Source organism: Amblyraja radiata, chromosome 18 (assembly GCF_010909765.2).
Source record: "Amblyraja radiata isolate CabotCenter1 chromosome 18, sAmbRad1.1.pri, whole genome shotgun sequence".
Classification (NCBI taxonomy): Eukaryota; Metazoa; Chordata; class Chondrichthyes; order Rajiformes; family Rajidae; genus Amblyraja; species Amblyraja radiata.
The window spans coordinates 39620783-39643247 of NC_045973.1; the positions used below are offsets into that span (position 1 = coordinate 39620783).

Genomic DNA, 22465 nt, shown 5'->3' on the forward strand with positions numbered 1-22465 from the left:
TTACTGTTAATGCCAATATATGGCCTCATATATACAGTGCATTCAGAAAGTATTCAAACCCCTTAACTTTTTCCACATTGTGTTACGTTACAGCCTTATTCTAAAATGGATTAAATTCTTTTTTTTTTTTAATCATCTATCTACACACAATACCCCATAATAAAAAAGTGAAAACAGGTGTTTAGAAATTTTTGCAAAGTAATTAAAAAGAAATAACTGAAATATCACATTTACATCAGTATTCAGACCATTTACTCAGTACTTTGTTGAGGCACCTTTGGCAACGATTACAGCCTCAAGTTTTCTTGGGTATGACGCTACAAGCTTGGCACACCTGTATTTGGGTAATTTCTCCCATTCTTCTCTGCAGATCCTCTCAAGCTCTGTTAGGTTGGATGGGGAGCGTCGATGCACAGCTATTTTCAGGTCCCTCCAGAGATGTTCGATCGGGTTCAAGTCCGGGCTCTGGCTGGGCCACTTAAGGACATTCACAGACTTGTCACGAAGCCACTCCTGCATTGTCTTGGCTGTGTTCTTAGGGGCGTTGTCCTGTGGGAAGGTGATCCTCTGCCCCAGTCTGAGGTCCAGAACGCTCTAGAGCAGGTTTTCATCAAGGATCTCTCTGTACTTTGCTCTGTTCACCTTTCCCTCGATCCTGACTAGTCTCCCAGTTCCTGCCGCTGAAAAACATCCCCACAGCATGATGCTGCCACCACCATGCTGCACCGCAGGTATGGTATTGGCCAGGTGATGTGCGGTGCCTGGTTTCCTCCAGACGTGACGCTTGGCATTCAGGCCAAAGAGTTCAATCTTGATTTCATCAGACCAGGGAATCTTGTTTCTCATGGTCTGCGAGTCCTTTAGGTGCCTTTTGGCAAACTCCAAGCGGGCTGTCATGTGCCTTTTACTGAGGAATGGCTTCCGTATGGCCACTCTACAATAAAGGCCTGATTGGTGGAGTGCTGCAGATATAGTTGTCCTTCTGGAAGGTTCCATCTCCACAGAAGAACTCTGGAGCTCTGTCAGAGTGACCATCGGGTTCCTGGTCACCTCCCTGAACTAGGCCCTTCTCCCCCAATTGCTCAGTTTGGCCGGGCGGCCAGCTCTATGAAGGCTCCAAAGTTCTTCCATTTAAGAATGACAGAGGCCACTGTGCTCTTCAGGGCCTGCAATGCTGCAGAAATTGTTTTATACCCTTCCCCAGATCTGTGTCTCGACACAATCCTGTCTCAGAGGTCTACGGACAAGACAATTCCTTCAACTTCATGGCTTGGTTTTCGCTCTGACATGCACTGTCAACTGTGGGACCTTATATAGACAGGTTTGTGCCTTTCCAAATCATGTCCAATCAATTTAATTTACCACTGGTGGACTCCAATCAAGTTGTAGAAACATCTCAAGGATAATCAATGAAAACAGGATGCACCGAAGCTCAATTTTAAGTACCATAGTAAAGGTTCTGAATACTTATGTAAATGTGATATTTCAGTTATTTATTTTAAATTACTTTGCAAAAATTTCTAAACACCTGTTTTCGCTTCTTCATTCTGGGGTATTGTGTGTAGATTGATGATAAAAAATAATAATTGAATTCATTTTAAAATAAGACTTTAACGTAACAAAATGTGGAAAAAATGAAGGGGTCTGAATACTTTCTGAATACACTGTAAATGTATACTGTATGAAGTATCACGGATGTTTCAATCCATGCAGGCCGTGAGAAAGCAAGCTCGTAGGGTTAGGAATGCAGCAACTTTGATACGCCATTAACCAACAGGTTAATTCCTACTAGAAGATGGGTAGGAAAACTTCCATTTCTTTAGTTACTCTTGCAGTCTCCTTAAAACACCCCAAACCCCAGTCTGGCAATGAAACAATCCTAATGAGTAGTCACACATTGAAACAAGGAAGCATGACAACCAATTTGAACACAACAAAGTCCCAAGATAGTAATATTATGAATGTAAAATACAAAAAATGGAATGTCACTGTATCTAGGTACATGTGACAATAACATTCCATTGAATGATTGGTTTAATGGATAATGTGCATAGTTATAGAGACATACAGTAAAGAAACAGGCCCTTTAGCCCAACTTGCCCATACTGACCAAGATGCCCCATCTATACCAGTCCCATATCCCTCTAAACCAGTCCTATCCCCATATATCTGTCTCATTGTTTCATAATTGTTGTAATAATTTAAAAAATGCATCTATAACACTGTCTACAACTCCAATATTTGATGAACAAGCATAAGATAAATTAAATCTGCTTGAGTTCTTTTTGTTAAAGCAAATGTCTCTGGGAACTCAGATATTTGAATAAAAAGGTGTAACTGATTATTAATCTTATTAATTGCATTTTACAAAAAAAAATTAATTCAGAGACACAGAGGATTCAAGTGTGTGAGAAATTAGAGCTGAGTGGGGAAAAAGTCTTACCTCTACATGTTCGTCCATTCGGGGACATGGCATAACCAACCTCAGGACAGGCACAATTATAGCTGCCTGGTACATTCAGGCAGCGGAACGTACAGACTGTGCCTCCACTTTGGGCGCACTCATCGATATCTGTAATGAAAATCTGTTTCAGTAAACACAACAAACCATTCGGAGATAGACAGAAAATGCTGGGGTAACTCAGCGGGACAGGCAGCATCTCTGGAGAGAAGGAATGGGTGACATTTCAGGTCGAGACCCTTCTTCAGACTATTCAGAGGATGAGGCAGTCTACCACTAGATGGCAACGTTACAAAGTTAGACACAAAATGCTGCAGTAACTCAGTGGGACAGGCAGCATCTCTGGTGAGAAGGAATTTGAGATCCTTCTTCACACAAAAGTAGAGAGTTCTCGATCTCTATCAAATATATCCACAGTTCTTTCACAAACTGTAATTATTTGATTTGTTTTGCTCTTGAAAAACCAAAAGATAAGGATGATTACAAAAAATCTTAAAAGATAAATAGGAAACGCATAATTAAAATTGACATTTTGCTGCAACAGTATGAAGAATTTCAAAATGTTTTAAGTATCTTTCATTAAAATGCTTACTTTAACATTAAAAAATAATATTTCCCAGTCTGAGTTACTAATTCACAGTTAAGCTGAAACTTCCCATTCTGAATCTGACCTTTCTGTCCTGGGCCTCCTCCATTGCCAGAGTGAGGCCCAGCGCAAATTGGAGGAGCAGCACCTCATATTTCGCTTAGGTAGTTTACACCCAATGGTATGAACATTGACTTCTCTAATTTCAGGTAGTCCTTGCTTTCTCCCTCCTTCCCATCCCCTTCCCAGCTTTCCCACAAGCCTACTGCCTCCGCCTCTTACTTTCTTTCCCCCCCCGACATCAGTCTGAAGAAGGGTCACGACACGAAACGTCGTCTATTCCTTCTCTCCACAGATGCTGCCTCACCCGCTGAGTTACTCTAGCATTTTTGTCTACCTGAAACTTTCATTTGTTCCGTTTGCATGTTAGCCTGTTGGATTTTTTTTTCCTAATCTCCATAACCAACTAATACACCAAACATTAGAAATAAATTGAGAGTTTGTTTTATTAATGAAATATTATTAATGATCTACAAAGGTTAGGGACTGAACAGTCAGATCAATTCCATTCCTTTTGATTAATCATTTCAATATATACTCAAACAGGAAATCAATGATGCTGATTTAATTTTGTGTTAAGATTATGATTTCTAGTCAATGGAATGGCACATTACACATATTGATTACAGTATATTGCATGTATTTAATATCATTGAACATTATATATAAATGATTCAATATTGTAGTGCAATACAATGGACCTCACTTATACAAGAGTAGAAATATCAAAAATCTAATCAAGACTACAGCACCATATTGATGACAATGGATCTGGAATCTCCAAACCGTGAATTTGTCTTCATCATTCATGCTTTCATTTTCAACCAAGGTCAACTGCGTTCGTTTCTCCAAGCAATTTTCTGGAAGACAATTCCTATTCTACTACAGCAAAACTTTACTAAAAAGTAATACTAATTTATGCTTCCTTCTGAGCAGAAGAATGTTGAATTTTGTGCTTCACAATATAATGGATATAAGGACTTGAGATTTTTTCCCCCCATTTTTCTAATTACTGGCTGCCTTCAGCTAAAATTAATATTCTTTTTTGTTCTCTTATAAGTTCATAAGTTCCAGGAGCAGAGTATAGTAGGCCCATAAGTCTACTCTGCCATTCAATCATGGCTGATCTATCTTTCCCTCTCAAACACATTCTCCCACCTTCTCCCCATAACCCCTGACACCCTTGGTTTGGCCTTGCCTGTTATGGATTCTCTGCTTTGATTATCTACAAAGCAATGTCATCTATTGAGGAACAAGTAATTGCTGAGTGGATGATGCTAGCAGCTTAGTTTCTTGATATGAAATAGACAAATAATGGCCTTCCATATTTTATCCACCATGGAAGGAATGCTTTCACCAAATGTGGAAATAGCACCTGGAGTGATATGTCCTTTTTTAATCTTTGTAGTAGAAAAATGCATATTTTTGTATTGGAGTTAGATCATTATGTTGATACCTGAGATGAATGGTTTAAGAAGGAACTGCAGATGCTGGAAAATCGAAGGTACACAAAAATGCTGGAGAAACTCAGTGGGTGCAGCAGCATCTATGGAGCGAAGGAGATAGGCAACGTATCGGGCAGAAACGTTGCCTATCTCCTTCGCTCCATAGATGCTGCTGCACCCGCTGCGTTTCTCCAGCATTTTTGTGTACCTGAGATGAATGGGTTGTCTTATTATCAGCCAACAGCATTTGGAGTATAGAAGAATAGGAGATTGATCCTTATAAGGCTGGACATGGTAGGTGCTGAGTGCACATTGTGGCAACATCTAACCTGTAGGAAGAGAGTTTCAGAAAAAGGGCCACACACACCCTTTTAAGTTGTAGATAAGAATTAATTTCTACTCTCAGAGGATCATGGATTTTGGAAGATTTCCCTATCTTGTGAAATGAGGAGATAAAAGTCATTGAACATGTTCAAGCCCAAGTATTTGGATCTGAAGGACAATCCTATGGAGAAAATGCAGCTGTGACTAAGCCCAGATCAGCCACGATCGTAGGGAGTGGTCGGACGGAGTGACAGAACAGACTCACATCCTCATGTGGCTGAGTCCTGTTTCAAATGTTCTTATAATCATGTTTGCACGATGGTCTAGAGCTGCCTCCTCCTGCGAACTAGGTTCAATCCTGATTTCAGGTTTTATCAGAGTGGGCTTTGTACATTTTCCCTGTGATCACCTGGGATTCTCCAGTTGCCCAGCTTTCCTTCCACATCCTAAATAAGTAGGAACTGCTAGGTTTATTAGCCAGTGTGAATTGACCTTGGTGTATCGGTGCATGGTAAAATATGTGGGGGGATGTTGATTAAGGAGATTCATTTGATTAACTTCAATGAGATTAGTGTAGGATTTGCTTAAAGGATTTGCCTGATAGACAGCATGAAACCTCAGCCAACTACCTCTTGCACTTTAATATTAGGAATAACAAATGCTCATTTATATTAACTCCAGAGAAAACCACAAATATTAATTTTAACTAAGATTGGCATCCAAGCTACATCTCCAAATTGAAACCAAGACTTAGTAACTTAGTAACTACAGTTTACAAGCTACCTGAGCAGGTTGGTGATGCTTTTTCAACCGTTTGAGATACCTATTAAGGCGTAGAATCTTAGTAGACGGTGAGCATCATAGGCAAGGCCTGTATATGAACTGACCTGCCTCGTCTAAATTCACTGGAATACAGAAGAATGAGAGGGAATCTTATAGAGAAAATATAAAATTCTTGAGGGATTGGACAGGTTAGATGCACGAAAAATGATCCCGATGTTGGGGGAGTCCAGCACAAGGTGTCACAATGAAAGAATAAAGGGTAGGCCATTTAGAAACATAGAAAAGAGGTGCAGGAGGAGGCTATTCAGCCCTTCGAGCCAGCACCATCATTCATTGTGATCATGGCAGATCGTCCCCAATCATAACCCGTGCCTGCCTTCTCCCCATATCCCTTGACTCCACTAGCCCCTAGAGCACTATCTAACTCTCTCTTAAATCCATCCAGTGATTTGGCCTCCACTGCCCTCTGTGGCAGGGAATTCCACAAATTCACAACTCTCTGGGTGAAAACGTTTTTTCTCACCTCAGTCTTAAATGGCCTCCCCTTTATTCTAAAGGACCTGTCCCACGAGCATGCGACTGCATGCGGCAAGCGCGACCTAACATGGTCGCTTGAGCCGTACGGCCTCGCGGGGCCGGTCCCACTTCGATCGCCGGAGCCGGATGTAGTTGTGCGGGGCTGGTCCCGACATCGCGCGGGGCTCCGAAAAACTGACACTGTTCAAAAATTCCACGCGGCAACGGCCTGCCGGCTCGCAGCCGCATTGAGGCCGTACGCACCGCCTCGACGGGCGTACGCACCATCTCAACGCCATACGCACCGTCTCGACGGCGTATGCAGCATCTTGACGGCGTACGCCTAGTGCGAATTTCCCGCGGACTTCGCTCAAACTCCACGTCAACTCGTACGGGATCACTCGACCTCCGCGCGGCCCCCGCTTCCGGTTTGGTCGCGTTTGCCGCATGCAATCGCATGCTCATGGGACAGGCCCTTAAGACTATGGCCCTTTTGGGACTGAGATGAGGAAACACCTTTCCACCCAGAGTTGTGAATCTGTGGAATGCTCTGACACAGAAGGCAGTGGAGGCCAATTCCCTGGATGTTTTCGAGTGTTAAATATAGCTCTTGGGACTAATGAAATCAAGGGATATGGGGAGAAAGCAGGAACGGGGTACTGATTTACTGACTGATTTGCTGGCTCGAAGGGCCGAATGGCCTACTCCTGCAACTATTGTCTATGTTTCTCTGTTCCTCAACTATGACAGTCACAAATAGGCCAGAGGAGACAAAATGACGAGTTTCCTTTACTAAGCAGAAGTACTGCAGGGCGGCACGGTGGTGCAGCAGTCGAGTTGCTGCCTTACATTGCTTCCAGCGCCGGAGACCTGGCTTCGATCCCAACTACGGGTGCTGTCTGTATGGAGTATGTAGGTTCTCCCAATGACCGCGTGGGTTTTCTCCGAGATCTACGGTTTCCTCCCACACTCCAAAGATGTAAAGGTTTGTGGGTTAATTGGCTTAGTTTAAGTGCAAGTTGTCCCTGGTGTGAGTAGGATAGTGTTAATGTGCGGGGGTCGCTGGTTGGTGCGGACTCGGTGGGCCGAAGGGCCTGTTTCCACGCTGTATCTCTAAACTAAACTAAACTAAACTAATGACCCAGACAAATTTATATATCAATCCATCAGTTACACAATGGCTGTTACTTATTCCAATTTTTTATTCCAGGTTGATTTAATTAATAAACTGCGTTTTAAATTTCCCAACTGATGTTGTAGACCCGAAACGTCATACAATTCCATTTCTCCAGAGATGCTGCCGGGTCCCGCTGAGTTATTCCAGCTTTTTGTGTCTGTCAACAAGTCACTGGACCTCTGCATCCGTCATGACACGATGGAAATTTATATTGATGACTATATAGAATAATAGAATGGAATGGCAGGAATAAAATATGTTCTTAATCTGCTTCTCCTTACCCTCACAGGAGTGGCCATCTTGTTCACTGAGCCGGTATCCCTGTCTGCAATAGCATTGGTACGAGCCGTAGATATTGGCGCACTCTTGACCACACATTATGCTCTCACATTCATTGATATCTGGAGAGAAATAAATGCAGATAGATAAAATCACCCAGCCCCCCTCATTACCCCAGAGTGTATGATTTTCTTCACTGGCTCAGCACCATTGCAAATTTAAAATTGAGTCCTGTCATCGTTTACCTCAGCAGGATAATTTCACTTCATAAAAAGTGACAGTTTTTATTTACCAGTGACAGTTAATTACTATTAAACTTTACATAAATTAATCTATTTTTAGCAAACAAAATAACAAAGTACACACACATGCAGTAAAGAACAGAACATGTTTTCTGTAGGAAGGAACTGCGGATGTTGGTTTAAACCGAAGATGGACACAAAAAGCTGGAGTAACTCTGGGGGACAGGCAACATCAGTGGAGAGAAGGAATGGGTGACGTTTCTGGTTGACACCCTTCTTCAGTCTGGAGAAGGGTCTCGACCCGAAACGTCACCTATTCCTTTTCTCCACAATCCTCTTGCTGTCTGACCGGCTGAGATACTCCAGCTGTTTGTGTTTCTGTTGGGATGGTTTTCTCCAGATCTCTGGAGGGGAGTAGAGGGGAGACCTAATAGAAGGGTATACATTAATGAGAAGCATAGATAGAGTAGCCAGTCAGTACCTTTTTCCCAGGGTGAAAGCGACGAAGGCTGGAGGACATAGATCTAGAGTGAGATTGGCAAAGATTATATGCAGGGGAGTTTTATTTTTACACAGAGGGTGGCGGGTGCCTGGAACAAGCGGCCTGGGATGGTGGTGGAAGCAGATACAATGACAGTGTTTAAGAGGCTTTCAGATAGGCGTATGGATATGCAGGGAAGGGAGGGATACGGATAATGTGTAGGTAGACGAGACTAATTTATCTTGCCATTAACGGACATTATGGGCCAAAAAGCTTGTTCTTGTGCTGTACTTTTCTATGTTCTAAGTTCTAACTGCCCTCTGATGGCCCTTAGAGAGGTGACACGACTTTGTTAAGGCTCATAGCTGAATAATGAACACTTGGAACAAATCACTGGAGTGACTGGCAAATGTGGTACTGCAATTCCAGCAATTAGTCAGTGATCTCACGAGAGGATTCGTAGAAGGTGTGAAGGAAACAATGTTCATACCTTTGGGATACATTTCCAGCTGTGAAATTGGATGCAACATGAAACATTTCAGACAATGATAAATCTTCTCACTTGGGGGGGGGGGGGGGGGGAAGTTGTTTACTTATGTTGAATTTCCGCTGTCAAGTGTCTGGTCCCTGGTGGATGCTTTTGGACTCCACTCCCCTTTTGCTACCTGACCTCCCGCTGACAAATGTTGCACTGACCTACCCTGGATCATTCCTGTGCTGAGGATAAAGGCACGTGAGTTGGACGTGAAAGGATAGGAAATACTAAGGGAATGAGACAGTCACGCCAAGGTTAACAGAGAAGCTGTAGTGTGAAGGAATATGACCCACCACAAAAACAAAGCTGGTTGAAACAAGAACAAGGCCTCATGCGTCTTGCATTTTGTGCTGTGCATCGTGGAGGTGAAGCAAATGTTCAGAAGAAGAGATGAGAAAACAGGTTTGGAGTTATTTCTGGACTGCAGAATTATACGGCCATAAGTGATAGATGCAGAATTAGGCCATTCGGCCCCATCAAGTCCGCCATTCAATCATGGCTGATCTCCGCCTCCTAATCCCAATTTTCCGCCTTCTCCCAATAACTTTGACACCCGTTCTAATCAAGAAGTTGTCTATCACTGCCTTAAAAATATCTAAAGAAGTTCCTCCTCGTCTCCTTTGTAAAAGAGCACCCTTTAATTCCAAGGCTATGACCTCTGGTCCTAGACTCTCCCAACAGTAGAAACATCCTTTCCACATCCACTCTATCTGTGTCTTTCATTATTCTGTATGTTTCAATGAGGTCCCCCCCCTCAACCTTGTAAACTCATATGAGTAGAGGCCATGTGCTGTCAAATGCTTTTCACATTCTAACCCACTCATTCCTGGGATCATTTTTGAAAAACCACCTCTGGACCCAATTTACTAATGATGCTGATCGAGAGGATCTGGCATTACTTAGGAGGATAAGAGACATAATAAGTGTGTTGATGGGGAAAATTGTGATTGGAACCACAAAGAGAATCCTCACATTATGCTGTGGGAGAGACTGTTAGAAAAAGGGAATAAGAAAGAAAGAAAGAGGATGCTAAGACACTGCTGCAGAAGTTTCAAATGTCATTGAGAAACCCAAAACATTTATGAGTTAATATGATGATTAGGAACATCTTCACTGTACCAGAAAGAGATGGGACTCCATTGGTAAAGGAAATTGAATTGCTGGTGGATAATTATATAAAACAATAATGTAATAACATTTTAAAGGTGCATCTTGTAGAATGTGATCTTATCAAAGCTAAGCAATGTTGTTTTCTGACTGCACCTTCATTGTCAATTATATTTTGATACAAAACATGTTTACAGTGCTCATGCTGACTTATGCTTTTATAGTTGTCGTGATTACCAAGGAGCAAGGTTGTGATTTAAATACCTTCACAGTTCTTGCCATCAGCAGCCAGTTTGAATCCCGTGCTGCAGGTGCAGTAATAGGACCCTGGGGTATTCTCGCAAGTATGTGCGCAGAGCCGGCCCGGGTAGCGCCAACATTCATTAACATCTGCCAGGAGCGAGTGAGATTCAATGACAGGATGAAAATGAGATATTGTCAAAAAGCCAGTTCATGAAAGATGCCTTTCATTATTCATTTCTAGCCCCACCATCCGAGTCTCCAGGAAATTTGAATCCATCTGGATTCAGCGAATTTGGTGACACTAAGATTAAGTGCCTGTGCCCTTTAAGGTCCATTAAACATACTCGCTGTTTCACAGTTGAGCATAGAAAAGAAATCCGACGCAGTGGGAACAGGCACACACTTATTTGTGGAGAACATGGTACATTGCCATCAGTAATACTTATCTCCCACTGTGTCGTAGAGTGATACAGTGTGGAAACAGGCCCTTCGGCCCTACTTGCCCACACCGGCCAAAATGTCTCAGCTATGCTCGTCCCATCTGCCCGCATTTGGTCCATGCCCCTCCAAACCTGTCCTATCCATGTACCTGTCTAAAAGTTTCTTAAATGTTGGGATAGTCCCTGCTTCAACTACCTCCTCTGGCAGCTTGTTCCATACACCCACCACAAATGTGTGAAAAAGTTGCCCCTCAGATTCCTATTAAATCTTTTCCCCTTCACCTTGAACCAACGTCCTCTGGTCCTCAATTCACCTACTCTGGGCGAGATTCTTTGCATCTACCCGATCTATTCCTCTCATGAGTTGATCATAGGAAATAGAGGCAGTGGGAACAGGCAAACAGTTATCTGGTGAGAACATGTTCTATTGCCATCAGTAATATTTATCTTCCACTGTGTCTTGCATTAAATGTATTTTTGAACTCAACCCAATAATGTGTGTGCCACTGCTTTCATTTGTGGGAATAATTGTAAGCAGAAAAGTAATTTGTGAGCAAATGTCACGAGCAAATGTTTGGAATAGTTCACATACAGCCAACAATAAAAATCAGCAGTTTCTTAACCTTTTGTGCAGTATCAATTATTTCTTCCGCACACTCCACATCAAGACAACATAACTAAAACTATATTGCTCAAAACCTATTTCACGTAAAAGTCACTTCTCATCTTTGAAGCAAATATTTTGCATTTCAGTAGAAAGGACACATTCAACAGAAAGGAAAAAATCAACAATTTATAACTAAGAGGATCATGTGCTTTCGAAAAAGAAATGACCGAATTACAGTGCATTTATTAGCTCCAAGCATTGGGTGAATTACACTGAATGGAGAACATCATACTGGAGTTACACTTTGTAAAAAAAAATACTTCATTGAAATTTTACCAAGAGTGAAGGACTGCGATTATACCAGCACCAGAAAGCAAATGAAACTGCAGGTGCTGGAATCTGAAAAAAAGCCACAAGAAATGCAGGAAGAACTCAGCCAGTCAAGCAGCATCTATGGGATGAGACAGGGTTATATACAGAAGTAAAGGGCGTTCTAATCAAGAATTTGTCTATCTCTGCCTCAAAAATATCAATTGGCCTCCACAGCCCTCTGTGGCAATGAGTTCCACAGATTAACTACCCTCTGACTAAAGAAGTTCCTCCTCACCTCCTTTCTAAAAGAGCACCCTTTAATTCTGAGGCTAGGACCTCTGGTCCTAGACTCTCCTACCAGTGGAAACATCCTTTCCACATTCCATATCTATGCCTTTCATTATTTTGTAATTTTCAATTACGTATCTTGGATATAGGTTGGGTGGGATTGGACCAGGGGGGATAGGATGAAATCGAGGTATGCTATATATAGAAAGATCTTGAGGATGGGTCTTGACCCAAAACGTCACCTTTTCCTTATCTCCAAAGATGCTGCCTGACCCGCTGAGATACTCCTGTTTTTTGTGTGTCTATCTTTGGCTTAAACCAGTATCTGCAGTTCCTTCCTATACCCTGATATTAATTATCATGTGAGTTTGGCATTGGGACCAGAATGGATGTTAAGCTGGAATGAGAAATCACTTAACTTTTTGTTCAAAGACCCTTCCTCAGAAGTGGGGGAAAGAGTGGAGGGTTTCCAAGGCAGAGCTGAGGGAGGAGTGAGGTGTGAACATGGTTGATATTGGGAAACGATAACAGAACAGTTTATCTGAAGTAGAAAAATCCAGCGTTCCTACTTGCCGAGCCCCCACACTGAAGATAATATGTTGTTCTTCCAGTTTACATTGGGCCCCACTGTGGCTGCAGTGAAGACAACTGACAAAACAAATCTGAACGGCAGTGAGATTGAGAATTAACGTTGCCCAACACAAAGTCTTTCACAAATTGTGCCAGTACCAGCGTTCATACCACCAATCACATCTAACACCGTTCAGTCCGCCTAAACCTACCTGATCTCCCAGTTGCTGAACACTTTAACTCCCCCTCCCATTCCCACACTGACCTTTCTATCCTGGGCCTCCTCCACTGTCAGAGTTCGGCCCAGTGCAAATTGAAGGAACAGCACCTCATATTTCACTTGGGTAGCTTACACCCCAGCGGTATGAACATTGACTTCTCTAACTTCAAGTAACCCTTGCTTTCCCTCTCTCTCCATCCCTCCCCCTTCCTAGTTCTCCAACCACTCTGACTGTCCCTGATTACATTTTATCTCTGTTTGCTTTGTTGTTACCTTCTCCTAGCTAACAATGATCTATTCTACACTTTCCTTCATCTGCATTTTCAAGAGAGAGTTAGATCTAGCTCTTAAGCGGCCTTTTCACGGGGCGACTTGACGCAAGAGTTAACCGGAGTTTAACATCGTGGGAACCTCGTGCGATAACAGTACGGCATTCGTGGACCACCGTGGACCACCGTAGCGCTAACGGCAGGTCATCGTGTAACTTGGTCACTCGGGAGAAAATTCAAGAAAGTTTGAATTTCTCCAAGAGTGACTTGTACACTTGTGGTTGAGTATTGCAACATTATATGAACGTAGTGGCCAGTGCGATATCCGTAATAACTCTTGCGGGTACCGTGGGAACTCCTGCGAACGGTGAACCCGGAAGCTGGACAGGGGGAACGGTGAGTAAAAATTATCTTATGTGGGATTGAATTTAAAAAATAAATAAAAATAAAGATTTGCATCCGCATATGGACATCAACTTATTCATGAGTTATGTTAATGAGATTCAAGAAAATAACTATAATCTTTAAAAGGGACTTTAAAAGGGACTTTACTGAAAGGTTACGCATTTTTATGGTCCGTGAGAAATTTTTCACATGTACTTCTTTGAGAGATACAGGTCGGAGTCCTCGGGTCCAGGGGTCCGGAACGCTACCAATCAATGTTGTACAGAGACCCGTGTAAGGAGTGAACTGCACATGCTGGTTTAAACCGAAGACAGACACAAAAAGCTGGAGTAACTCAGCGAGTCAAGCAGCATCTCTGGAGAAAAAAAGCTGATGTTTCGGGACGAGACACATCTTCAGACTCAATTCCGATTAGGCTGTCTGAAGAAGGGTTCCGGTGTTGGGGGAGTCCAGAACCAGGGTCCCAGTTTTACAGTCTACCGTGGGAACTCTTTAACTCAGTAAAGTAAAGTAGCCTTTATTGTCATATCAGCGCACAGGCAGCAGTTGACTGTTGCTCTATTCAGTTTCCCAGGGGGTCGGGACGGGACTGGAGTTGGGAGAGAAAGGTGGGGGAGTCGAGGGAGAGGAGGGGGAGACAGATGGGGGTGTCTTAATTTACTGACGGCGGGTGTCTGTCACTGAAACAGGCAGGTGAGATTTCACATCCACCTTGTGTGTGCCTCTCTCTCTCTCTCCCTCCCTCTTACACAGGCTGAGAGACTCTGCCTCTGTGAGTGTACGTCTCTTTCTCCCCCTCTCCCACACACAGTAAGACCGAGGTACTGTGCTCAGTCCATCTGTGTCTCCCACATACACAGTAAAATATGTCTCCAAATGAGCCAATTCAACCAAGGGAGGATATATATAGTGTGTGAAAAAAAAAGTTACATCATTTGTGTCACGTGTAGTTCACGATGTTCATTCAAGATTTAACGGGAAAGCTCGGGAAACGGACAAGTTCACTCGCACAAATAGCAGAAATGCCGAGTACCGTGGGAACTCTTTATCTACTGCCGTTATATCGTGCGAGACTCGTGCTGGACCACGACCTCTTCACTCTGGTGACATCTTGCGTCAACTCGCCCCGTGAAAAGGCCGCTTAAGAGATAAAGGATTCAAGGGACATGGGGATAAAGCAGGAACGGGGTACTGATTTTAGATCAGCCATGATCATATTGAGTGGCGATGCTGGCTCGAAGGGCCGAATGGCCTTCTTCTGCACCTATTTTTCTGTTTCTATCTCTTTTGATCTCATTTTCACACACTTTACCCTTCCTCATCACTGCGTCTCCCCCTCCCCTGCCTCTCAGTCTGAAGACCCACAACGTCACCCATTCCTTCTATCCAGAGATGCTGCCTGTCGGCTGAGTTACTCCAGCATTTTGTGTCTACCTTCGATTTTATCCAGCATCTGCAGTTCTTTCTCACACACATCCTCAGGTTCTGCTTGACTGGTTGAGTTCCTCCAGCACTTTAGTTGTTTTACTTTGTATCACCACTAATTTGGATGCAATGTTTATTATCAGCAGAATCTTAGAAAATTCAATTGGGAATAAATCATTTGGGCAGTCTAAGTGACACATCTACTTTTGCAGCAGCTACCTGAGTCCCAGTTCTCTGTTCCAATGGAGAAATATGGGCAAGCATTTGCTATGGAATCAATTTGTTGCCTTTTATATTCATAGCACAGCTTTGAATGAGAAAATGCAAAAAGCTGACTAAATGCAACAAACGTACCAACTGAACAAATGTTCTGGTATTTTTTGTGATTCACATGTTTAATCAACAATGTTTTATTAATAATGTTTAATGTTTTATGTATCATTCCTAACTGTCACTGTATGTCATATTGTTACTTACGGACGGAGCACCAAGGCAGATTCCTTGTACGTGAATACTTGGCCAATAAACGTATTCATTCATTCATTCATTCATTCATTCATTCATTCATTCATTCATTCAAATGACATTGCCATGGAGTGAAAGCATTCATACACAATTGGTATTTATATTTCAAAATGTTACCTTGAAATTAAATAAGACCTTCCAGAATTTGTAAAATCCTGGCTTTCACAATGAGGTAATATACACGCCAATCCTTATATAAACCAATTATAGTTGTGAACACTTTCTGAATAGCTTTCTTGAAATAAAAATGTTGTCAGGGCTGACATTCATTAATATTTTGTGGCATCTAGGCATTTAAAAGTGAGTTAGAGTTAGATAGAGCTCTTAGGGCTAGCGGAATCAAGGGGTATGGGGAGAAAGCAGGAATGGGGTGCATGATCAGCCATGATCACATTCCTGGGCGTGCACATCTCTGAAGATCTCTCCTGGTCCGAGAACACTGATGCAATTATTAAGAAAGGACATCAGCGACTCTACTTCCTGAGAAGATTACGGAGAGTTGGTATGTCAAGGAGGACTCGCTCTAACTTCTACAGGTGCACAGTAGAGAGCATGCTGACGGGTTGCATCGTGGCTTGGTTCGGCAACTTGAGCACCCAGGAGCGGAAAAGACTACAAAAAGTAGTAAACACTGCCCAGTCCATCATCGGCTCTGACCTCCCTTCCATCAAGGGGATTTATCGCAGTCGCTGCCTCAAAAAGGATGGCAGCATCATCAAGGGCCCACACCATCCTGGCCACACACTCATCTCCCGCTACCTTCAGGTAGAAGGTACAGGAGCCTGAAGACTGCAACGTCCAGGTTCAGATATAACTTCTTCCCCACAGCCATCAGGCTATTAAACTCAACTGAAACAAATCTCTGAACACGAATAGACCATAATCTGTTTATTTGCACTTTATCTGCTTATTTATTGATGTGTGTATATATTTATATAATGGTGTATGGACACACTGATATGATATGTTCTGTATTCGTGCCTACTATATTCTGTTGTGTTGATGCAAAGCAAGAATTTCATTGTCCTATCTGGGACATATGACAATAAACTCTCTCGACTCTCTTGACATCGAATGGTGGTGCTGGCTCGAGGGCCGAATGGCCTACTCCTGCACCTATTGTCCATGTATCTCTGTATCTTTCTATCTTCAATGAAGCCAGCATTTATTATTCATTTCTAACTGTCCTTCCAAAGGAGATGTACTGCCTAATAAACTGTTGCAGCAAACATTTCACACCGAGCTGTTGGCTTGGGATTTGATCCAGTGAAGTTAAAGGGTCAACAATATATTGACAGCATTAGTATATCTCTGCTGTGGATCTTGCAAGTTGGGAAGGTGATATTAAAGAAGCCTTCACTTTACGATGGACCTCATGGATGGTGCATGTTTCCAACCAGATATACCAGGGTGGAGGGAGGGGATGTCTTGGGTTTTGGATAAAGGCACAATTAAATGGCGACCATGTTTTTAGTTTTAGAGATACAGCATGGAAACAGGCCCTATCCCCGCACATTAACACTATCCTACACACACTAGGGACAATTTACATTTATACCAAGCCAATTAACCTACAAAAACCTGAGATAGACACAAAATGCTGGAGTAACTCAGTGGGCCAGGCAGTCTCTCTGCAGAAATGAATAGGTGATGTTTCGGATCAAGATCCTTCTTCAGACCTTCCATCGGTCTCAACCTGAAACGTCACCCATTCCTTCATTCATGGGCATGCATATTTCTGAAAATCTTTCCTGGACCCAGCACACTGATGAAAGCCCATCAACGCCTCTATATATTGAGAAGATTACAGAGATTCGGTATGTCAGAGAGGATCCTCTTAAACTTCTACAGGTTTCGTGTACAGCATATAGATTGATTGCATCACAGCCTGGTTCAGCAACTTGAAAGCCCAGGAGTGAAGAAGCCAGCTGTAGTTGTAAAAGTCTGAAGAAGGGTCTCGACTTGAAACATCACCCATCCCTTCTCTCCAGAGATGCTGCCTGTCCCGCTGAGTTACTCCAGCATTTTGTGTATATGTTTTATGCAAATATCATTTGCCCTGTCTTAAACCAAACCTCCAGTCTTGCTCCAAGCAATCGTGAATGTCTGAAACATCAGCTTTCTTCCCTTGTGCTCAGTATGTTTGGCTGATGCCAGGCAGCTTGTCATTGCTATATTGTAAGAGATGGAATAAATAATTCAAAATCCCTACTCTTTAAAAACATTGTCGCATCCAAGGCAGTATTCCTTCCAGATTTACAGCATATTTCTACCAGCTGTTAACAGCTAGTGCCAGGATCGTAGCAGAAATGAGCAGTAAACTTTGGTCTGGGAAAAGTTCAGGCATCAACCAAGGAGCATCAAGGCAATGGTGAAGAAAGGGAAAGTAGAACGTGCGAAAATTCCTTAAAAAAAGAACCAGATTCCAAAAACTTCTCCAGATATATAAAGGGGAAAATGCAGCTAAGATTATTTGTAGACTGAGGCGGAAGGACATTGCATCAAACTAGTCAAATATTTTGCATCTCTCTTCATGAAAGAAAACATGAAAAGCTTCCTGAAAATAGTGGAGAACAATGGGCGGCACGGTGGCACAGCGGTAGAGTCACTACCTTACAGCGCTTGCAGTGCCAGAGACCCGGGTTCGATCCTGACCACGGGTACTGTCTGTACAGAGTTTGTCCGTTCTCCCCGTGACCGTGTGGGTTTTCGCCAAGTTCTTCAGTTTCCTCCCACACTCCAAAGACTTACAGGTTTGTAGGTTAATTGGCTTGGTGTATGTGCAAATTGTCCCTGGTGGGTGTTGGATAGTGTTACTGTGCGGGGGATCGCTGGTCGGTGTGGACTCGGTGGGTCGAAGGGTCTGTTTCTGCGCTGTATCGCGAAACTAAACTAAACTAAAACTTAATACAACATGATCTTGCTCAACTTGGCCAATGTGCTGAAGAATGGCAGATGGGATAAGCAATTAAGAATAAATTAGCATTAGTAAAAATTAATATTGCTAAATTCATTGGATTGACGGAAAATATATCTCTGGAACCTGAGAACTAATAAGGAGAGACTATGTAGAGTCGGCCTATATTCTCTTGAGTTTGGAAGAATGAGAGGTGATCTTATTGAAACAAGTGGGACTTGACAGGGTAGATGCAAGGATATTATTTCCTCTGGCCGGCCAGCGTGTCCCAAATCACCGTCTCAAAGCAAGGTCAGCCATTCAAGACCGGGCTGAGTAGCAATCTCTTCACCCAGTGGGTCGTGAATCTTTTGACTTCTCTACCCAGAAGGGCTGTCGAGTCTCTGTCACCGAATATATTCAAAATAGAGATTGACAGATTTTTGAATATTTGGGGGAGTCAATGGTGATAGGTACTGAGGCAGAATACCAGCTGTGAATGGGCAAGCAGGCCTCGCGAATGAATAACCTTCTCTTCCATTTCTGCTGTTCTCATAAGTGATGGAAGTAGAATTAGGCCATTCGGCCCATCAAGTCCACAACGGCATTCCATCATGGCTCATCCATCTCTCCCTCCTAACCCCATTCCCCTGCCTTCTCCCCATAATTTCAGACACCTGTACTAATCAAGAATCTATCTACCTCTGTTTTAAAAATATCCACTGACTTGTCCACCACAGCCTTCTGTGACAAAGAATTCCACAGATTCACCACCCTCCGACTTAAGGGCCTGTCCCACTTTCACAAACTAATTCACGACCTCTGCCGAGTTTGTCCTAGACTCATACTCGCAGCATGGTCGTCACGAGGACGTAGGTAGGTCGTAGCAGGCCGTGTCGCTAGTCGTAGGTACTCGTGGCATCAAGTGGGTCGGGGCGTTTTTTCAAGCCTGATGAAAAATGTCCACGAGTAAAAAAGGTCGTGAATTAGGTCGTGAAAGTGGGACAGGCCCTAAAGGAAACTCCTCCTCATGAATTCCTCATAGATACCAATATTCTTGATAGTGAAGGATGACCCATTGATTGTACTGTAGGTGCATGCAGATGCTTGTGTTTTACTTTACCTTTTGAAAACCAAAGCTGACTCACATTTTCACATCCACTTTTCAGGACAAGAAATGTCAAATCGCAGCCTGCATTCCCATCTTTTGAATTAGAAGTCAAATCCGCCTTCCTGTTGTAGCTATCATCAATTATCTGTGCCATTCAGAAAAGCTTCATGCCACCCCATACATTGATTGAAAGTAATGTATAGAGCTTGATGCTCAAAAGATTGTTTTAAGCTCCCCCTCTCTCCCTCTCCCCTCCCTTCCCCTCTCCCTCCCCCTCCCTCTCTCTCCTCTCTCTGGCCCCCCCATCCTCTTCCCCTCTTTCACTTCCCCCTCATCTTCCCCTTCACTGCCCCTGCCTCCCTCCCCTGACTCTCCCTGATCTACCATGAGCATGGGGCTTTCAGCATCTGCCAATGCAAACGGTTAACAACATGTACGTGCACAGCTGGTCCTAACTCACGACCCCTGGCAGGCAGCTCAGTGAAAGATAGATAGTGCAGGCCAGGGAATGGAATAGCGATAGGCATGTCACAGAGCGCGTGAGCAGCTGGAGGTAACACACTATCGGAGTTATAACTGACGGGCGATTCTGGGCATGCATGTAGTGCAGTTAGAAGAATGACATTGGCAAGGCATCAAGCATTGCCGCTGGCTGGATGGAGCACATCACACACAGTTCTCTGAAAAGCAAAGCAAGGAAAGAAGTTCATGAGCAGCACATGCAGCGTGCCATCGGGCCCATTCACTGGATAGTAGTTTGCAGCAGCTCCAGCTATATTTGCTCAGAGCACTTTGCAAGAGGCCCTAGAAATATTCTTGCATTCTGCAGGGATGTTTATACCAAGTTTATATCAATCTTCACCAAGGCCTTGCTTGCCAGATTGAAAAGGCTGTCTCTTGCAGTTGAGCATGGTTTTCTTGAGTAGTTGCAAACAGATATTACAAATAATAGACAATAGACAATAGGTGCCGGAGTAGGCCATTCGGCCTTTCGAGCCAGCATCGCCATTCAATGTGATCATGGCTGATCATCCCCAATCAGTACCCAGTTCCTGCCTTCTCCCCATATCCCCTATCTTTAAGAGACCTATCTAGCTCTCTCTTGAAAGTAACCAGAGAACCGGCCATCTGCAAATTTGCTAATGTTACTTCAAGTTCAAGTTCAAGTTCAAATGAGTTTATTGTCATGTGTCCCTGAATAGGACAATGAAATTCTTGCTTTGCTTCAGCACACAGAACATAGTCGGCATTTACTACAAAACAGATAAGTGTGTCCATATACCATAATATAAATATATACACACATGAATAAATAAACTGACAAAGTGATAAACTTTGAATCCTTCATCCAAATCATTGATGTATATTGTAAATAGCTGCGGTTCCAGCACTGAGCCTTGCGCTACCCCACTAGTCACTGCTTAACTAGGACTCAAACCTGCGCACTGTTCCCAAGGGAAAGCACAATGGGGAGAAGCTGTCAGTACAAACAATCACTGTGCATTTTAGTGCCATGGAGTTTTCTTTTAACACACTGATGTAGGCTTTGGGGAAAAAATTGGGATTGTCTTTAAGTGATGAAAACATTGATGTGAACAGAAAGGTTCCAAGCGATTGGGATTTAATGGTAAATAAATTCATACATTGATGAGATGCAGCTAACAAAAAGAGAAGTCTATCTACTGTATAAAAATGGCATGGATGCGTTTAGCGACCAGTGATGAGTTGTCTTTCTTTCATTCATTTGTTCTATATCTCTCTGCCTAAGGAATAGGGCCATTCGGCCCATCAAGTCTACTCCGCCATTCAATCATGGCTGATCTATCTCTCCCTCCTAACTGCATTCTCCTGCCCTCCCCATAACCTCTGACACCTGTACTAATCAAGAATCTGTCTATCTCAGCCTTATAAATATCCATTGACTTGGCCTCTGCAGCCTCCTGTGGCAAAGAATTCCACAGATTCACCACCCTCTGACGAAAGACATTTTTCCTCATCTCCTTCCTAAAAGAACGTCCTTTAATTCCTAGGCTTTGACCTCTAGTTCTAGACTCTCCCACTAATGGAAACATCCTCTCCACATCCACTCTATTCAAGCCTTTCACTATTCTGTATGTTTCAATGAGGTTCCCTCCCACATTCTTCTAAACTCCAGCAAGTACAGGCCCAGTGTCGACAAACGCTCATCATAGGTTAACCTTCATCTCTTGTTTTTCTTTATGCCCTTATGACCTTAGACGGTGATACAGAGAGATATAGAACAAATGAATGAAAGGAAGACAACTAATCAAGTTGCCTAAAGGTTGAAGATTGACGTTAAATACTTATATACTTATCTTTAAACTAAATCTAATTATAGCTGCATTAATTAAATTTAATTAACCAGTAAAACCTTTTTATATATATCAAAGGATATTTTCAGAGCAGTCATCGGTAATAATCTGCAATTATCTAAATCGGTACTTTGAATGGCTGTCTACCTGCATTGGTTTATAAATGGTTTGTGATTGGTGATGTTAATATGAGTCGGAGTGGAAACCTGGAAGAGGGAAAGAGGCTGTGTTGGTAAAATGGAAAGTACAGATTTTGGATGAAATAAAGTCATAAGGAATAGGAGTATAATTAGGCTGTTCGGCCCATCAAGTCCACCACCATGGCAAACAATCATGGCTGATCTATATCGCCCTCCTAACCCCATTCTCCTGCCTTCTCTCCATAACCTCTGACACCGGTACTAATCAAGAACCTATTTATCTCTGCCTTAAAAATATCCACTGACTTGGCCCCCACAGCCTTTTTGTGGCAAAAATTCCACAGATTCACCACCCTCTGAGTAAAGAAATTCTTCCTCATCTCCTTCCTAAAAGAACGTCCTTTAATTCGAAGGCTGCGACCTCTAATTCTAGACTCTCCCACTACATCATCTCAGCTGTTTCTATATCTATCAGAAATAAAGGTAGACATTAACAGTAACGCATTCAATTGATTCATGCTCAATCCTTCCTTCACGTCCCAGCGTGGTGCCAAGGCATTGCATCATAGTGCTAAGATCCTGCAGTATTAACGCCAAAGTAGTTGTTTTCCATGGCCCTCTTACAAATGGAACATCAGTATCCAGGTGAGTGGCTTATGCAGAAACTGGTGCAGCAAGTTAGCTG

At 42.9% G+C, this 22465-nt stretch overlaps 1 protein-coding gene across 3 annotated transcripts in view; it reads right to left on the bottom strand.

The window, feature by feature from the left end:
* Positions 1–22465, bottom strand: part of fbln2 (fibulin 2) — a 224809-nt gene that overhangs the window by 12742 nt on the left and 189602 nt on the right. For all 3 annotated transcript variants that reach the window (XM_033037199.1, XM_033037197.1, XM_033037198.1), the window contains 3 exons: positions 10261–10386; positions 7634–7753; positions 2444–2572 (listed from right to left, as the gene is read on the bottom strand). In XM_033037199.1, coding sequence (XP_032893090.1) covers positions 2444–2572; positions 7634–7753; positions 10261–10386 — 375 coding nt within the window. The remainder of the gene's footprint in view (positions 1–2443; positions 2573–7633; positions 7754–10260; positions 10387–22465) is intronic.